Source organism: Monocercomonoides exilis, assembly GCF_001643675.1.
Source record: "Monocercomonoides exilis strain PA203 chromosome Unknown scaffold3-2548433, whole genome shotgun sequence".
NCBI lineage: Eukaryota > Preaxostyla > Oxymonadida > Polymastigidae > Monocercomonoides > Monocercomonoides exilis.
This window is the reverse complement of record NW_027150548.1, coordinates 375,001-390,727: the sequence shown is the minus strand read 5'-3', so window position 1 is coordinate 390,727 and position 15,727 is coordinate 375,001. Positions and strand designations below refer to the sequence as shown.

The 15,727-nt window shown below is 35.5% G+C and overlaps 5 protein-coding genes across 5 annotated transcripts in view; 2 read left to right on the top strand and 3 right to left on the bottom strand.

Annotated features, from left to right (window-relative positions):
- The first annotated feature begins 5 nt into the window (after positions 1 to 5).
- MONOS_168589 (putative ribosomal protein L41) lies at positions 6 to 432 on the top strand. The gene is made up of 2 exons (XM_067869725.1): positions 6 to 39; positions 186 to 432. Exons 1-2 carry the CDS (start codon positions 28 to 30, stop codon positions 249 to 251), a joined length of 78 nt encoding a protein of 25 aa, XP_067735067.1. The 5' UTR covers positions 6 to 27; the 3' UTR covers positions 252 to 432.
- Positions 433 to 624: 192 nt separating this feature from the next.
- MONOS_3817 (putative ubiquitin-conjugating enzyme E2-binding protein 1) lies at positions 625 to 2,554 on the bottom strand (the record flags this gene model as incomplete). Its single annotated transcript, XM_067873839.1, has 8 exons — positions 625 to 675; positions 732 to 852; positions 1,027 to 1,339; positions 1,496 to 1,611; positions 1,912 to 2,037; positions 2,103 to 2,189; positions 2,347 to 2,413; positions 2,482 to 2,554. The coding sequence occupies 8 exons, from the start codon at positions 2,552 to 2,554 to the stop codon at positions 625 to 627; spliced, it is 954 nt and encodes a 317-aa protein (XP_067735066.1).
- Positions 2,555 to 6,026: 3,472 nt separating this feature from the next.
- Positions 6,027 to 12,221, bottom strand: MONOS_3818 (uncharacterized protein; the record flags this gene model as incomplete). Its single annotated transcript, XM_067873840.1, has 1 exon — positions 6,027 to 12,221. The coding sequence occupies one exon, from the start codon at positions 12,219 to 12,221 to the stop codon at positions 6,261 to 6,263; it is 5,961 nt and encodes a 1,986-aa protein (XP_067735065.1). The 3' UTR covers positions 6,027 to 6,260.
- Positions 12,222 to 13,140: 919 nt separating this feature from the next.
- Positions 13,141 to 13,473, top strand: MONOS_16946 (uncharacterized protein; the record flags this gene model as incomplete). The annotated part of the gene is made up of 2 exons (XM_067869822.1): positions 13,141 to 13,145; positions 13,209 to 13,473. 2 exons carry the CDS (start codon positions 13,141 to 13,143, stop codon positions 13,471 to 13,473), a joined length of 270 nt encoding a protein of 89 aa, XP_067735064.1.
- Positions 13,474 to 14,234: 761 nt separating this feature from the next.
- The window catches only part of MONOS_3819 (uncharacterized protein), a 4,229-nt gene continuing 2,736 nt past the window's right edge, over positions 14,235 to 15,727 (bottom strand). The window contains exon 1 of the mRNA XM_067873841.1: positions 14,235 to 15,727. This exon is cut by the window's right edge and continues 2,736 nt beyond it. Coding sequence (XP_067735063.1) covers positions 14,301 to 15,727 — 1,427 coding nt within the window. The 3' untranslated portion in view covers positions 14,235 to 14,300.

Sequence of the window (15,727 nt, the reverse complement as noted above, 5' to 3'; positions counted from 1 at the left end):
AACTGACTAAGCACAACTGATAGAAAAATGCGTGCAAAGGTTTGACTGGTTTATTTAGTATATTAATGACTATTGTGTAACGAAAATGTTATTGAATTGTATTTCTTATGTTTCGAAATATGAAATATTAATATTTCGTATCATTATCAACGATTAAATAACTTTTTTGCATTTCACATGTTTAGTGGAGAAAGAAGCGTATGCGCCGCTTGAAGAGAGCAAGAAGGAGGTTGAGAGCAAAGTCAAAATAAATATATTTTGCTTTCGACGCTGTCAACTGAATCTGTGCGATTAAGATTCAGTTTTGGATCATTCTTAATCTTAAGTGATTATGAATTGAAATCCCTTTTCTTTAAACTAATTACCTTTGGTGCTCAAATTTACCACTTCAGGTCATTCGTTAAATCAACAATATTTGACCGATTGTTCAATAATTATGTATTTATAATTATTTTCAAACTTTTCAAATTTAATAAGATGAAGTTCATGGAGAAAAATGAAAGATATACTTTTAGAAAATCAAACAATATTAAAATCATCACTAGGACGTAGTTGGAAAAAAAATGAAAAATTATAGTTAAAAAGAATATTTACAACCCAAAAACAAATTTGAATTGGATTTATTTATGCCTTTCCCTGAAAGTCCGAAAGTCCATCGAGCAAATTAATTAAATACTACATAAATAATATGAATTAATGTTTAAAAAAAAATATTCAAAAAGATAAGATACTTTTTTTGAGGATTTTATATATTCAAGATGGATCAGTCTATCAATCTTTTCAACTGGTTCCTCAGTTAATTCGCTCAACCTCTCGGTCTCTGCTTCGAGATCACGCTGGAGAAATTCAAACCTTCAAATTGATTTAAGAGTGAAAAAAAAAAAGAACATTTTGTGAATTTCAGAAAAATTGAAAGAAAAACAAATTCAAAAAAAAAATTGTTCATATCAAAGCCAGACTTCGTAATTCTCTATCATTCAAAAAAACATATTCTTCAGTCTTTCTTTTTCTCTGATTCAGGCATACAAGTCTTTTTGTGGACCTTTCTCCATGAAGAATCCCCAAGCATATGTGTATTTCAGAATGCGTCTGCATTCAGCCACCACTTCAACCCCTTCTCTAATAAACTCTCCCACGTTTTCCGCACATGCGTTCAAGCTGTTGAATTTTTGGATTTTCGATGAGATGGACTTCAGCTGATTCTGCGAAAACCTCTGAGAGTTGCCGTGCTCGACGAATCGCGTGTGATAATGCTCGAAATAATCCAATCTCTGCTTGGCATTCTTCGATTCCCCAAGTAATGATTCATCAACAGGTCTGTTGCATGAATAATACCCGCCTGTTGAAAGAAGAATTATGCAATCAAGTTGTTGTTTCAGACATATTCCAACAAAATTCATCAATCATATTTTGTCAATGAATATTTATAAATAAACAAATAAAATAAAATAAAATAAATATCTCAAAACAGCGATGTGTTTCAAGTATATCAAACCTGTCTCCTGCCCATGCTGTTTCCAGGGCCCCATGCAAATCCAGCAGAATTCGTATCTGCAGCTCTTGCATGTCATGTGGTTGCACCCTCCGTCTTTGTCTAGCAAAACAGTACATCTGAAGCATTCATTTCGAGAAAGAGAAGAGAAGAGAAGAGAAGAGAAGAGAAGGATGAAGATAAAACGGAAGAGAAGAGAAGAGAAGAGAAGAGAAGAGAAGAGAAAAGAAAAGAAAAGAAAAGAAAAGAAAAGAAAAGAAAAGAAAAGAAAAGAAAAGAAAAGAAAAGAAAAGAAAAGAAAAGAAAAGAAAAGAAAAGAAAAGAAAAGAAAAGAAAAGAAAAGAAAAGAAAAGAAAAGAAAAGAAAAGAAAAGAAAAGAACAAAAAATATTGATTTATGAAAGAATCATTTTGGCACACTTTGGGCAAGGCTTAAGCGTTGAAAGATAAACATCTCCACTATCCTTCTGATCTTCGATTCTTGCATACCACTTTTTCAGGATTTCGCAAGTCACTGGTGTGTGTATTTCATCTCCACATGCAAAGCTAACATGAGAAATATTCACAAAAATGAGAATTTGCATAAAAAAATCAAAGCATCTGAGTCACACCAGTATCCTCTCCCGCATTTGCATATCACACTCGTGTCAAAGCCTTTGCGCTGAGATATCCAAGTGCACCCTGGAGCAGGACACCATCTCAATTAAAACGGATAACCAGAGTGTTTAAGCGTTCAACAATTTTTTTTAAAATAAATATTTCGATGAATAATAAAAATATGATAACAAGAAAAGTTCAATATAGAAAACCAAAAAATTCATAAGAAAAAAATGTTGCATTTTAAAGGCTACGCACCTGAGATCCCTATTTTCTGAAACAAAGTTCTGCTGGAGATAAAACATATATCTTTCATAATCTTCATCTAATCAATAAAAATGTTTAAAAAATTATGAATTTCGAAATAAATGATCTTTAAACATTTTCAAATACCTTTCGAATCCAAACTTTTTAAAACTTTTTTCCACATGCTTGGAGGATATATCAGATTGCAACCACTCTGCATGCATGCAGTTGAAATACATGTAACACCTTTTCCAAGTGAAGAAAGTAAATTGCCCCTACAACAATCCAAACAAAATCCATGTCCACATGGCAAACAAATTTCTTCATAAATTGAATGTTATTCAATCCTATGAAGATATAGAATGTTCAGACTCTCTGATTTTGGATAATCGCAATAGCAAATTGGGCACGTAAATTCATCTCCAGAAAATGACTCTCTTAATGGCTCGATCTTATTCAATTGAGCGCCACAATCCTTTAAAAGTTTACTGGAATTATCTGCGTAAAGAGAGAGAAGTTGATCTTGATTCCAACTTAAAAAAAAAAAGAAAATGAAAAAAGAAAAAACTATTAAAGCACACTGACAATGGATACACATTAATGTTGAGTCATCTGCAGATCGACTAGTAAATGACTGTATGTTTTCAATAAATGAATTTAGAGTATTTCGAATTTCTATCTGTGGAATGAAAGCATATGACTAAATGGAAAAGCAAAAGAATGGAAATTATTCTTTAAAAATTTATGTTACAATGTCTCCATCATACTGAACTTGCGTCAAGAGTATTCCTGCTTGAAGATGGGATATTTGATGAAGAAGCATCTTCGTCCTCTCTTTCAAAACAAATTTCTTCTGTTTCTTCTTCTATTTCTTCTTCTATTTCTTCAAATTCCTCTTCCTCTTCTATCATTTGGTCTTTACGAGATGTCTATTTGCTTTTAAAATAATATTTGCTCTCTTTTTCAACACAAAAAATATTAATGACCAATATTATGTTATGGGTGTTTTGAAAAATTAATTCAATTCTTTCATGAGAAATATTTCATTAAGTTTTTACTCTGAGAAAAAGCATATGTGTCTGTTTTAAAGAAATATAACAAATCGTTGTGTAATAAACCATTTCACACAGAAATCCAAATATTTTTTCTATTAATTTTTTGAAAATATTTCTGCAACATATCCAATACTTATTCTACTTTCAAATAAGCATAAAAAAAACATAATAGTATAGAAGGATTTAAAAATTGCAAATCATTAAAGAGACAAAATTTTGTTTCTTTTTACAATTTGAAAATCAAAAAAGATCCTCTAATAAGTATTAATAATTATTAAAAAGAAGAAATTGACATAATAAAAGATCAAATAAAACTTTTCAATACAATTCCAAAAATATATTTTATTCTTTTCTATTTTCAAAAAAATATTTTGATACATTATTTGTAATTAAATAATGATCTAAATTATTCTCGCATTTCAAATAACTTGTACGAGTTTTCTTCATTTGACATTGTTAACATACATTTTTTTTTCGTTTTTTGGTTATTTTAAAACTTCTGAAGCCACTTTTTTTTTCATTCTTTTTTTTTTTTAAATTTTCATAAATTATTTCAATAATCGATTTTCTCGAACAAAAAATGATGATGACGTTTTTATCTTTTCACATAATGTGAATAAAATTTTAATGTAAAAACTAATTAATAAATTATATTGTTTCACTCTTTGTTTTTTTTTTTTTTTTTTTTTTTTTTTTTTTTTTTTTTTGTTTGTTTATGAGTGGAAAAATGGTGACGGACGTGACAAAGTTTTTTCTTCACGTCACACAGGGTTATTTTTTTTTCGTTTAATTTTTTATTTTTATTTTATTTATTTTTTTGTTTATCTTTTTATTTATTCTTTTTAATGAATACAGTCCAAACCTGACATGATCACATCGAATGTAATCAACATCATTTATTGTCACATTTTTAGATGCACCGACATTTTTTGCTAGTTTTTCATTCATTTTCCATCGCATAAAATCACAGTGCTGAAAATTTATAATCACATTTTTTATTATAATGTGTGCTATTTTCAATGAAAAATCGATTTTTTGATCAGAAATTTCAATTTTTCGCTTTTTCAAATATGTGCTCAAATATGTTTTAATAATGTGTATTTATGATTAAAAATGTTTTCGCAAGGGAAAAATGAATTTTTGTGAAGAATTTTCAAAAATAAATAAAAAAAAACTTTTATAAATTATTAAATTTATATATTTTTTTGTTTTTCTGTGATAAGCAGCATCAAATATATTCTTCATCGGATTTAGTCACAAAAAGTTGTGCAAAAACCGATGTGATTATATCTGGTTTTGACTGTGCATGTTTGTTAGCCAGAAGACTTACGTGTATAAACTCTTTTGGATTCTGAGATGATTCCTTCATCCGAAGCTCCTTCATCTTATTCATAACTGCTAAAAAACAGTCCTAGCAGAAGCTTTACAGTATACATATCATTTGTTACAATTTCCTTCATTCATTCACGAAACTTTTATTTTCAGCGACATTTCTAAAAACTCAAATGGACAAGCACAAAAAAACCACCTCAAACGTTTGAACTTCCATTTCCTTCTTGCAAAATCGATTCCACTTCTTCTATGAAGAAATTTATTTTGAAAAGTTGAAATAATCATTTCATATATTTACAATAATAATTTCGTGCAAACCATTTCCTCCGAATGCATCTTTCCACAAAATAAAGTGAGGAAAAATGAATTACAAAAAGAAAACAGCTTTGTATGTGAGAAAATATTTTTGTAAAAACAAATAATTTCTGTTTTTTCAAAGAAAAATTGGAAAATTTACATTGATTGGAAAACTCTTTAAGAAATATTCAATCAATTGTCAGCATTGTTGAAGTGGATGCTTGAGTAGTAAAAGATGAAAAGATTTCTTGATTAGGGAGTATAAGTTTCTTGTATTCGCTGTCAAATGTTCAAAACAAATCTGCAAACGATATTTTAATCATAAAAAAATATGATTTCACATATAATAACGTTAAAATTAATTTTTTGTTCAAAAGTCCGTTTCATCTATCAACATTTTCCTAAAAATGAAACAAACTTTTGACACTGGAACGAGTTCTGTGCAATTTCTATTGTGATGGAATTTCGAATGATGTGAATGATATATCCTAAAAATATGTGAAAAACGTCTTCACACTTAAATACAACAAGATGTTTTTTCGAGAATTGAAAAGGTCTGTGTGAGAATTTTTGAAACAATAATTATTTTCGAAATTCAATTTAATTTTTATTCTAAATGTGATTATCTGATTGATTATGAAAAATTGTACAACAACTGTTTCTGAAACTGTCAGTTGTACTTGAAGCAGTATATGGAATTCACATTGAGAAAAAAACGATGAAGACTGAAGAAAAAGTTTGATTTCAAACAGGATTAGCCATTAGAAAATTCACATGAAAATTCACTAAATAAATATTTTTCGCTAAAACGAGTGGTTTTATTTAATTTTCCTTTCATTTCCAATGCAATGCATTTTAGAACATAATTGAAAACCTGATTTGAAGCAGTTGTTGCTTGAAATATAATGATATTCTCAGCTGTTTGGCATGAGCGATAAAATGAAATTCAAATAACATTCAAAGCTGATTAAACTTTTCAACAAATCACTTTTTCAATTCCAAATCAAAATGGACTTGAATAAGCAACGAAATGGAAAACAAGTTTTGGTTTTTAATTAGATTTTAGTATTGACGCGATTATTCATAAAAATAACCACAAAGCCATCATATAAAACGTTTTTGGACAGCACAAATCATTTTAAAAAAACTTCAAATTAAACAAAAAGAGAAAAGCAAGTTTCAGTTCCTCCAATTTCACAAAATGCAAGTTTTTGGTTGGTGTTCTTGAATTCGTATCTCATGTCACTCTGCATCATTCTCTGCCATTTCCATCAGCGATTGAATCACTTCTCCCAAAGTTGGCCTGCTATCTGGCTCATCTGCCCACATCCTCTCTATCAGCTCAGCCATTTCTTCCCCTTCGATTCCTTCTGTCAGTGGTCGCACTCCATCCCTCATCATCTCCTGTGCTTCCTCGGCTTCACACTCGCTCAATGGAACTTCACCTGTTGTCATTTCATGGAGTATCAGTCCAAGTGTGAATACAACTGCTTGCTCAATTCCATCATTTTCCACTTCCTCATCTTCATTTCCAATTTCTGGTGCCTTCCATCGTTTCATTTCTTCCTTCTGTTTTTCATCCTCCAATTCTTCAGTCAATAGGTATATTTCATTGTTCCCTTCTTCAACAAAGATTGAATATGGACACAGCTGCCTCGCCATCATTTCCACCCTTTCATCATCAACTGAAATCAAATGCTCAAACAGCTCTGCCACTACTTTTACCACTTCCTTCCCATCAACAACATCCATCGCTCTTGTTCCCAGTGTGAAATTGCCCTGAACTGAATGAATCACTGAGTGTAATGTTTTGATGTTCTTTTTCTCTTTCTCTCGAAATGGTTTCTTCGCTGATATCACATTGAGTGAATGAGATTTTGGTGCTCCAGCAGCAGAATCGTCCTCAGAAAATAGCAATGGTGGTTCCAAATCTGGAAAATCATTTTCATTCAGCTCTCCATCAGTCATTGGTGGAGGCTCTGGAAGGTCTTCTTCATCGTTGTCAATGAGAAGTGGAATTTGGCTTGTCATCCCTTCCAGCAGTGTTGATGGCATCTCACTCATCTCAAAGCTACCCCTTTTGTTTTCCCTTCTCCTCTCAATCTTCTCCATTATTTGTTTTGCTTCTGAATCTGCTGCCTCTGCTTTCCTTTCTGCTTCCCTCAATTTCCTTCGGAAAAGCACAACAACCACAACAATTACGAACAACAGAATTATTACAACTACAACACAGCCAATAAAGGCAAATAAACTCCATTCAATCATATTCACATTTCCATTGTCATTCTCATTTCCTCCTTCAACAATCCTTTCATCATCTTTTGGTGGAGTAATGCTAGCATTTTTCAGAATGAATGAATTTGTTGAAGAAGGAGATTCTGCATTCCCAAACAAAATACACACGCTCACTTCCATTTCATCTCCACAACTGCTGATCAGGTCTTTTGCCACACTTCCTTCTGCTTCTCTTTCTGACAAGAATCCTTCCATATCAAAATCATAATGTTCAATCTCTTTCTCATCTCCCTTCCTCTTCACAACTGAGAATGACAGATTGCATGGAATAAGAAGCATCCCTTTGAATGTCAGCTTCATTCTATCTGTTGTTTCTTTTGCTTCCACACTCTCCAGTACAGGAATGAAGAATGATGAATCCCTTTCTGAAACAATCCCTTCAAAATTGCATCCTTCATTCAGCATCCAAAGTGAAGTGTTATCCTTCAATCCATCTCCTCCCTTCAAACTCATCACATTCAATGTTCCTGAATCTGAACAGATGATGTTTCTTCTCAATGATGGATATCCTTCAATTGAGGGATTATTGTTAATGAACTCTCCTTTCTCAATATTCACATTTCCACCTCTCATCGTTATTCCACCATCTGGTGAATTCGAGTTTGTTGTGTCTTTCACTATCACAGAACTCTTCACAACATCCACAACAGATCCATCCCATCTGCACATCTCTTCTTCTGTATTTGAATTCATTTCATTTCTTTCCTTTGAACTCCCATCAAAATAGCAACTATCCATTTTCACATCCAAACAATTCTCCAATTTCATCAATTTTCCTTTTTTGGCCTTTGAACTGACTCCGCCAATTGTGCAATTTGCAAATTGCATCGTCTTTTTCATTGACAAGCAAGATATCAGTGATTCTTCATTTCCTTCAACTGTGATATTTTCTGTATTTAATCTGTCCATATTCAACTGTCCACATTCGTTTATATCAATCAGAGATTTTGAAATTGCTGAATTGTAAATTGTAAATAAATAAATCACTGATGGAAGTGGTGATGAAAGATGCAAAGCAGATTCTTGAAGAATGAGATTTGATATTGTGCATCCATCAAGTTGTAATTCTCCTTTTTCCATTTTTATTATGTGGAATTGAATATTTGCAAAAGCTTCATTTTCTTCTTCATTGGATTGTTTTGTGGTGAATGAACAATTCACAATTTCAAGAATCCCTCCTTCTGGTGATATCAGTGATTTATGCGAAGAAGCAAAATTTGGATCAAATACAAAATTCACTCTCACCAATGAAACTGTTCCTGTTGTTGAAATCAAAGAATTCTTTTCACTTGTTATCTTTGATTTCACTTCAACTTCACACGTTTCTCTGCTCTTTGAACTCAAACTCATTTCCTTCAGATTAATCTCTTCCTCAATTGCGCTCTTGGTGTCAACGTGCAACAGACTCACAAATTCCGAAGTCAGATGCATTAGTCCATGATTAATTGAATCACAAGGAAGAGCATTTGTTCCACATTGCCTCTCATCCGATCCATTCACACTGCTCACAATGATCGTATCACTCTGATGAATCGTCACAAATTCAATCAGATCTGTATCGATTGGATAATCACAGCTATCAATTCCATAGATGGCATTAATTCGTGAATAATGACCTTCTCGAAGATCAAATTGAAATTGGGTTTCATTGATCTGCGAAGATATGTTAAAGCAATCAATGAAAACATCTTTTCCAACACTTGCACCGTTGTCACTGAACTTCATACCCGCAAATGAAAAATTCAATTCTCCTCTTTCATCTGTTGTCAAATATACTCCTCCTCCTTTCCCTGAACTAATACTGCAATTGCAATTAGTGATTTTTGAGTCAATCATCTTCATCGATCCAGACGATCCCAATGTGAAGTATATTGCTCCTCCTTTTTCACTTTTTTCTGCTTTGTCTTCTGTGATGTTGCTCTCCTTTACAACCAAATCGATCTTTTTGTCACTCTTTGATCGCAGAATGCTTGGTCCATTGCCACTTCTCTTCACTCCTGAAAATGATGAATTATCAATGTTGAGATTCATTTCCTCTCCTCCTTCATTTATCTTTTTCAGTGATTCAGTTCCTTTGATCAGAAGAAGACATCCTCCGCTTTCATTCAACGATTCTACTCGAACATTCGTCAAATGACAAATGATTCCAGAATCATGAACGACAAAAATACTGTTTCCAACATTGCATGACTTAATCGACAAATCATTCACTTCCATATTCCCTCCAATCACATTCACAAATACACAATCAAATCCATTGTTCATTCCTGCTTCTGAATGGAAGGAACATTCACTTATCACCAAATTTCCACCCCTGTTTGAAATAATTGTTTTGGATGAATTGTCAAATCCAGATTTCAGTTGGAGTTGAATATTTGTCAATTCAAGATGATCATCATTCACCATGAAATATTCCAGTTGATCTCCAATTGCATTTTCAAAATTCAATTTGGCTTTCACCTCTTCTTCTCCCATCTTTACACTTTTTTTAATCTGATAATTGGACACATTGTATGAATCTTGAATAATTGTTGATCCTGATATTTGAATTGTTTTATTTCCAATCTCCTTTTCCATGTTTTCCATCCCTTTCCACATTGTGAAACATGGTTCTTTCTCACTTCCGCATCTTGCAACATCAAATCCTTCTGATGAGATAAATATCTCAATGGAGCTGTATGGAACGAGGAACATGAACAAATCTTTGTTTGAGTGAAAGTTATCACTTCCTACAAACAAATTGTCATCATCTATCATTGATGAATAATCGAACTTGAATGACTCATTCGTCACAGAAGTATTTAAATCCTTTCCCAAAATGAACAAGTTCTTTCCAATGTCTGCATTGTTGTTATTAAATGAAGCTGTTTCCAAAAGAAATGGTTTTTCATTCAAACAATTTTCACAATCCAGATGCAAGAATCCTCCTTTTCCATTCCCTGCTGAAAGTGAGCAAAATGAAACATTTGTTGATTTGATCACCAATTCTTCATTCCCTTGCAATATCACTCTTGCAAGACCTCCTTCTCCACTGCGTCCAGTATTCACAATGTATGAAAAGTTGCTGTTTTCAAACAAAACAGAAGAAGCTAATACCAATGGAGATTTGATAAATGAACAATCTGCAAAACCGCATCCTTTCAGTGTGCAACTTCCAGTGGTTGTGGATATCAATGAATATTGAACAATATCTGTTGATGATTGAATCTCAAATAAACAGTTTTCGAGTTGAAGATTATTACTCGATGAGATTAAGGAATTCACACTTGGTGTGAATTGATTTGGGATCTGCAATTTCAAATAAAAGAAGCTGAGTGGCTGAATTGATGAAATAACACTTGTTGATGATGCAGAATCTCCATTGATCGTCTTTTCAAAATGAATTGGCTTGTGTTTAATGGCTTCTCCATCAATCACAAGTGCATCTGTGAAAGAATAAATATCTTCGATTGTCACTTCATCTTTCACTTTCACTTTCCTTTCTCCTTCTGTCCCACTTCTGTCAATGTGGTCAATTCCACTCTTCATCGATTGGCATGGGAATTTTTCACTTCCACATCCCAATGTGTCATGACCACCAGTCGAAACAGTTACAACCACCCACTTCAAAGATACAAGAAACACTCGAAGATCCATTTCTCCATAAATCCCATCTTCCCCAACAAATGCATTTCCATCATCCTCGTAATCTGAGCAATCAAATGCAAAACACTCTGTATTCACAGTGTTCGCCAGATTGTTGCTCTTCACAAACATGTTCTTCCCAACTGTTGCACTGCACTCAGAAAACGATATTGATGAAAGTTGAAATCCGACTTCATTCAGGCTGCAATCCAGATATATTCCTCCTCCTTTTCCTCCATTGCTTGCATCCTCGCTCACAGAGCAGGTGGAGAAGGTGGTGTTGCTCGCAGAAAACGTATTGTCAGAGGCAGATGAGGCGAATGAGATGCACCCGCCATCTGTGGCAGTCTGTTGGCTCAACTGTTCTGAGTTGATGCTGGTCATGGTGCAGTTGGCGAGGGAGAGGGAGAGGGCAGGGGAGGTGGCAGAGGAGAGGACACAGCTGGTGGGGGTGGCTGTGGAGGTGATGTCGGTGATGTTGGAGGAGTTGAGGGTGAGGGGAGCGGTGAGGGAGGTGAGGTGGAAGATGCTTTGGCTGTTGAGGGCGAGACGGGTGATTGCTGTGTGATTGAGGGCGAGGGAGCCAGCAGTGAGGAAGAAGAGGGGTGTGGTGATTGAATTGGAGGTTGTTCCGGTGATGATGGTTGTGTTGAGGTTGAGGGAAGGGGAGTTTTCGGAGAGGTGGAAGAGGATGGGGGTGATTTGGTTTGTGGAGTTGTGGGCTATGGCGAGGGCAGAGGCTGTGAGGGAGCCCTGTGTCTGTTGGAAGAGGGCAGAAGTGGCAGATGGATCTGGTGAAGAAGATGTTGAAGAAGGAAATGAAGAAGAAGATGATGATGGTTGAGGAATGCCACTGGAGGCGATAGTGGTGGCAGTTGTGCCATTTCCTGTGATTTTTGTATTTGGGGCACAGAATGTGAGAGTCTTTGTGGGAGTAAAAGTGGAGACGAGAAGAGAGAGGGAGGCATCGCTGAAGGGAGCAACGCATCCGAGAGCATACTCCACAGTGGCACATGGACTTTGCTGTGTTTTGCCACAAGCATCGACATCACTTCCACCATTTGCAACGATTTTGTTCTGGTTGATGATTGGAAGCCAGCTGTTGTATACAGCGTTATCAGCTGTTCCAGCATTCCATACTCTTTTCGATAGGGTTGTTGATCCACAATTCTCGAATGGAGATTGGGTGATGCTGCTGCCATTGAAGAACACATCGTTTCCTCTGCCATTAGTGGCAGTGTTGCCATCGAAGAAACAAAATGTGATGAATTTCATTTCATTCATCCAGGAAAAAGTTGAATAGTAGAAAATAGCTGCACCTCCATAATTGACAGAGGCAGTCAATTTGTTATTGATGAATTGACAATCATTTATTGAAAATTGACTCGGTTTAGTATTGGGAGGATTATTAAATGTTAAAGAACCAGCAGCATCACCACCAGAATTTGAAATGCACTTGCATTTGGAAAATAGTAATTGAAAATTTGTATAATCATTTCCTAGAGCAAAATACCAACCAGTTCCGCACCAATTTGTTATTGAACAACTTTCAACTATGTTGCCTGAGAATGTCCAAGCAGAAGATGATTGAGGGTTCCATGAGGTGACTGCTCCTCCATGAAGCGCAGAACAGCTTGTGAAATTGGATTTTGTGAGGCTGATTTTCAACAAGTAATCACAACATAATGCTCCACCATGTCCGTTACTTGAGCAATTGTTGAATGAACAAGAAGTGATTGTGAGATTTGCATTTGCACAATCCACATAAAGCGCTCCTCCTCGATTCCGCCCTCCAGTTGTATTTTCCCATTCGCACCATTCAAATTTATGGCTGTTCTCATCAAACGAATCCAATCTTCCAGGTTTCGCTCTTTGAGATTCATTTCCAACATGCACAACAGCAGCATTTTGTGAAGAACGAGTTTGGTGGAGGAAAGAGGCATTGAAGGCGGAGAGAGAAGTGGATGGGCCGTTGAGGTTGGGGAGGATGGAACCATCGATGGGGTTGTGAGTGTGGAGGAAGATGGTTGAGCGGATAGAGAGAGATGAGTGAAGGGAGAAGGAGGGGATTAAATTGGTGTTGGTGTTGGTGGAAGAGGAAGAAGAGGAAGAGGAAGAAGTGGTTGAAATGAATGAATTGAGTGAGTGTGAGGGAAGGGATGGAAGTGATAGAAGGGATTGGGGAGATGAGATGTTGGAGAAGATGGTGTTTGAGAGATGGAGATTGAGGTGGATTTGGAGGTGGGGATGGGATTGGCGATGAATATGGAGAGGAGAAGGAGAAGAGGAAGGGGAAGAAAAAGAAGATGATGTGGGTGAGGATGAGGAAGATGAAGGAGAAGGGGAAAGAGATGGAGATGGAGAAGGGGAAGGGGAAGAGAGGGAAGAAGGAGAAAAAAGGAAGGGCTGGATGAGGGAGACGAAAGAGGAGAAGGAGGAGTGGGAGATGGAGAAGGAGGCAGGGATTGGGGAGTGGGTATCTGGGAGGAGATTGTTTGGGGTGGAGAAGAGGGGGAAGGAGAGGATGGCTGGTTGATGGGTGGTGAGGGAGAAGTTTGTGAGGGCGAGGGAGGCATGGGCAGAGATGAAAAGTGGAGATTTTGCTGCTGGGTTGACTTGGCAAGTGGAGGAGCAGATGGAGGCAGCTGAGTGTTGTTGGGCGGTGAGGAGTGGACAACCGCTGAGAGGGATGAGGTTGAGATGGGTCACACACAAGGAGGTGTTGATGAGGGCGAGGCTTGTCTGATCACCACAGATGTGATTGAATCTTGCATTTCCAACGTTCTCCGCTAGCCCAATAAGGAGCACACTTTCTACTGCTTTGCCTCTGGTATGTAAACACGACATTATAGCCAATAAAAATACTGTTATCGAATTTCCTTTCATATTTCACAAGATAAACGATTTCCAAACATAACAAAAATGAAAATATTAATTATTCCTGCGATCAATAAAATATTTTTTAGGATTTTAACAAATAATTAATTCAATATATATGAGTGAAATCATATATTAGTTTATTAAACAATTCAATGACAGCGCAATTATTTTTTAGTTACAACTTTTGTTCACGATCAAGAGAATATTCAACTTATTTTTGTCATTTGATTTATTCATATTTTGGCCGATTCTTTTTTTTCTCTGAGTTAAAAGCTACTGGGCTTTGAAACATTCAAAAACATCTTTTGTCGGTTTAAATCTTTTTTAAAAAATTTCAATTTAATTTGAAACAAAATAGCATTCAACTCATAACTGACAAAATATAAATATTTGGAATTGAAAATGAAATTCATATTCTTTTTTGAATAAATTGATTTTATTTCAATATTTTATATTCATGAAATGACGATTTGCACATAAAAACTACTTTGCGTAATTATTTGTGCATTCGGCTCGAACTACAATAATCTCTTCCATGCATACACTGCGATTAAGCGAATTCCAAAAATAAACGAAAAATTCTTTTGAAAATGCACAGCCTTGATCGAATAAGGTTGGATTAAACTTGAATCGAAAGATTGCATTTTCTTTTCCAAAGAGCGTTCCTCGTTCGTTGCTCATTAATTGAATGATATTCCTATTTTTTTCTTCTTCATAACCATTCTTATTCATTTTTATCTTAAAACTGTAGCTTGCAGGTTCATAATTATGCCCAGATTCGTCCGTGCACAACAAGATTCGAGTCTCTTTGCATTTGATTTCATAAGACAAAGAAAAGTTCACCAAAGAAGCAGCAGTGCAGCTCTCATAAGCTACTGTGTTTGGTTGAGTTGGTGCAATTGTTAAATAGCGAGATGAGAAAGAGACAAGAGGAGAAGGTTTTCGACAGATAGGGAAATGATGAGGTGTTGATGAATGTAATAACTGATGAGTTAAACGTGGTGAACAGGGCTGAGAAGGCGGAGAATGAAGTGGTGAAATGCGTCCATCGTTAAATGAGAAGCTTTCTTTCTTTTGTTGATATGACGACTGATAACGAGGTGAAGATGAATTAGGAAGATATGAAGGAATTGATGAAGTGGGAGGAAGCGGAGCTGGTTCCCTTGCAAATGATGGAGAGGCAGATAATTTTTGTGTATGATATGATGATAAGCACGAATTTTCCAAATGATTTCGAACAGTTTCCAGCGTGGATGGAGTGGCAAGAATGCTCAAAGAAGGCTTATAGATTTTTGATTGACGAGGAGGCGAAGACATCCTCGTAGCTGTTGGCAGTTCCTGAAATGCATCAGATTTTGGCTTTGGATAAGAGGAGTATTTAGCTGCGCGTGGTAGAGAGGTTGAAAAACTGTGTTTGAAATGGGGAGATGAAGGTGGAACTGAAGTGAAGGAAGCATTTTGCTTGAAGTCAGCTGAGTTACAAGAAGGGCGCAAATGAGACGAAGGCGCTGAAAAAGTTAACTGAATATTTCTGCTTGCATGTTGAGAATTAGGCGAGATATGAGGTGAATGAGGTGAAGTGATGCGTTGCTCATTCGTAGAAGGTGGAGAAAACTGAGGTACAGAAGAACGAAGTGTAGGATCAGATGGGAAATATTTTTCGGATTGGAAAGAAGAGACGTGACGATTATAAGGCATCTTTCCAGCACTTGTTGAAGGAGAAGGCAATTGTCTGGTGGAATCATCACTTTCAGGCGATGAAAATACTGAAGAAAGAGGCTGAGGTGTTGTGTTATCAAATTTTGGCTTCCCATAAGCTTCTGGAAGATGAGAAGATGATTCTGACTCTTTGTGAAATGAAGAATTACTCATTGAACCTGGTTGAGGAAATGAAGCTTCATAAGCATTGC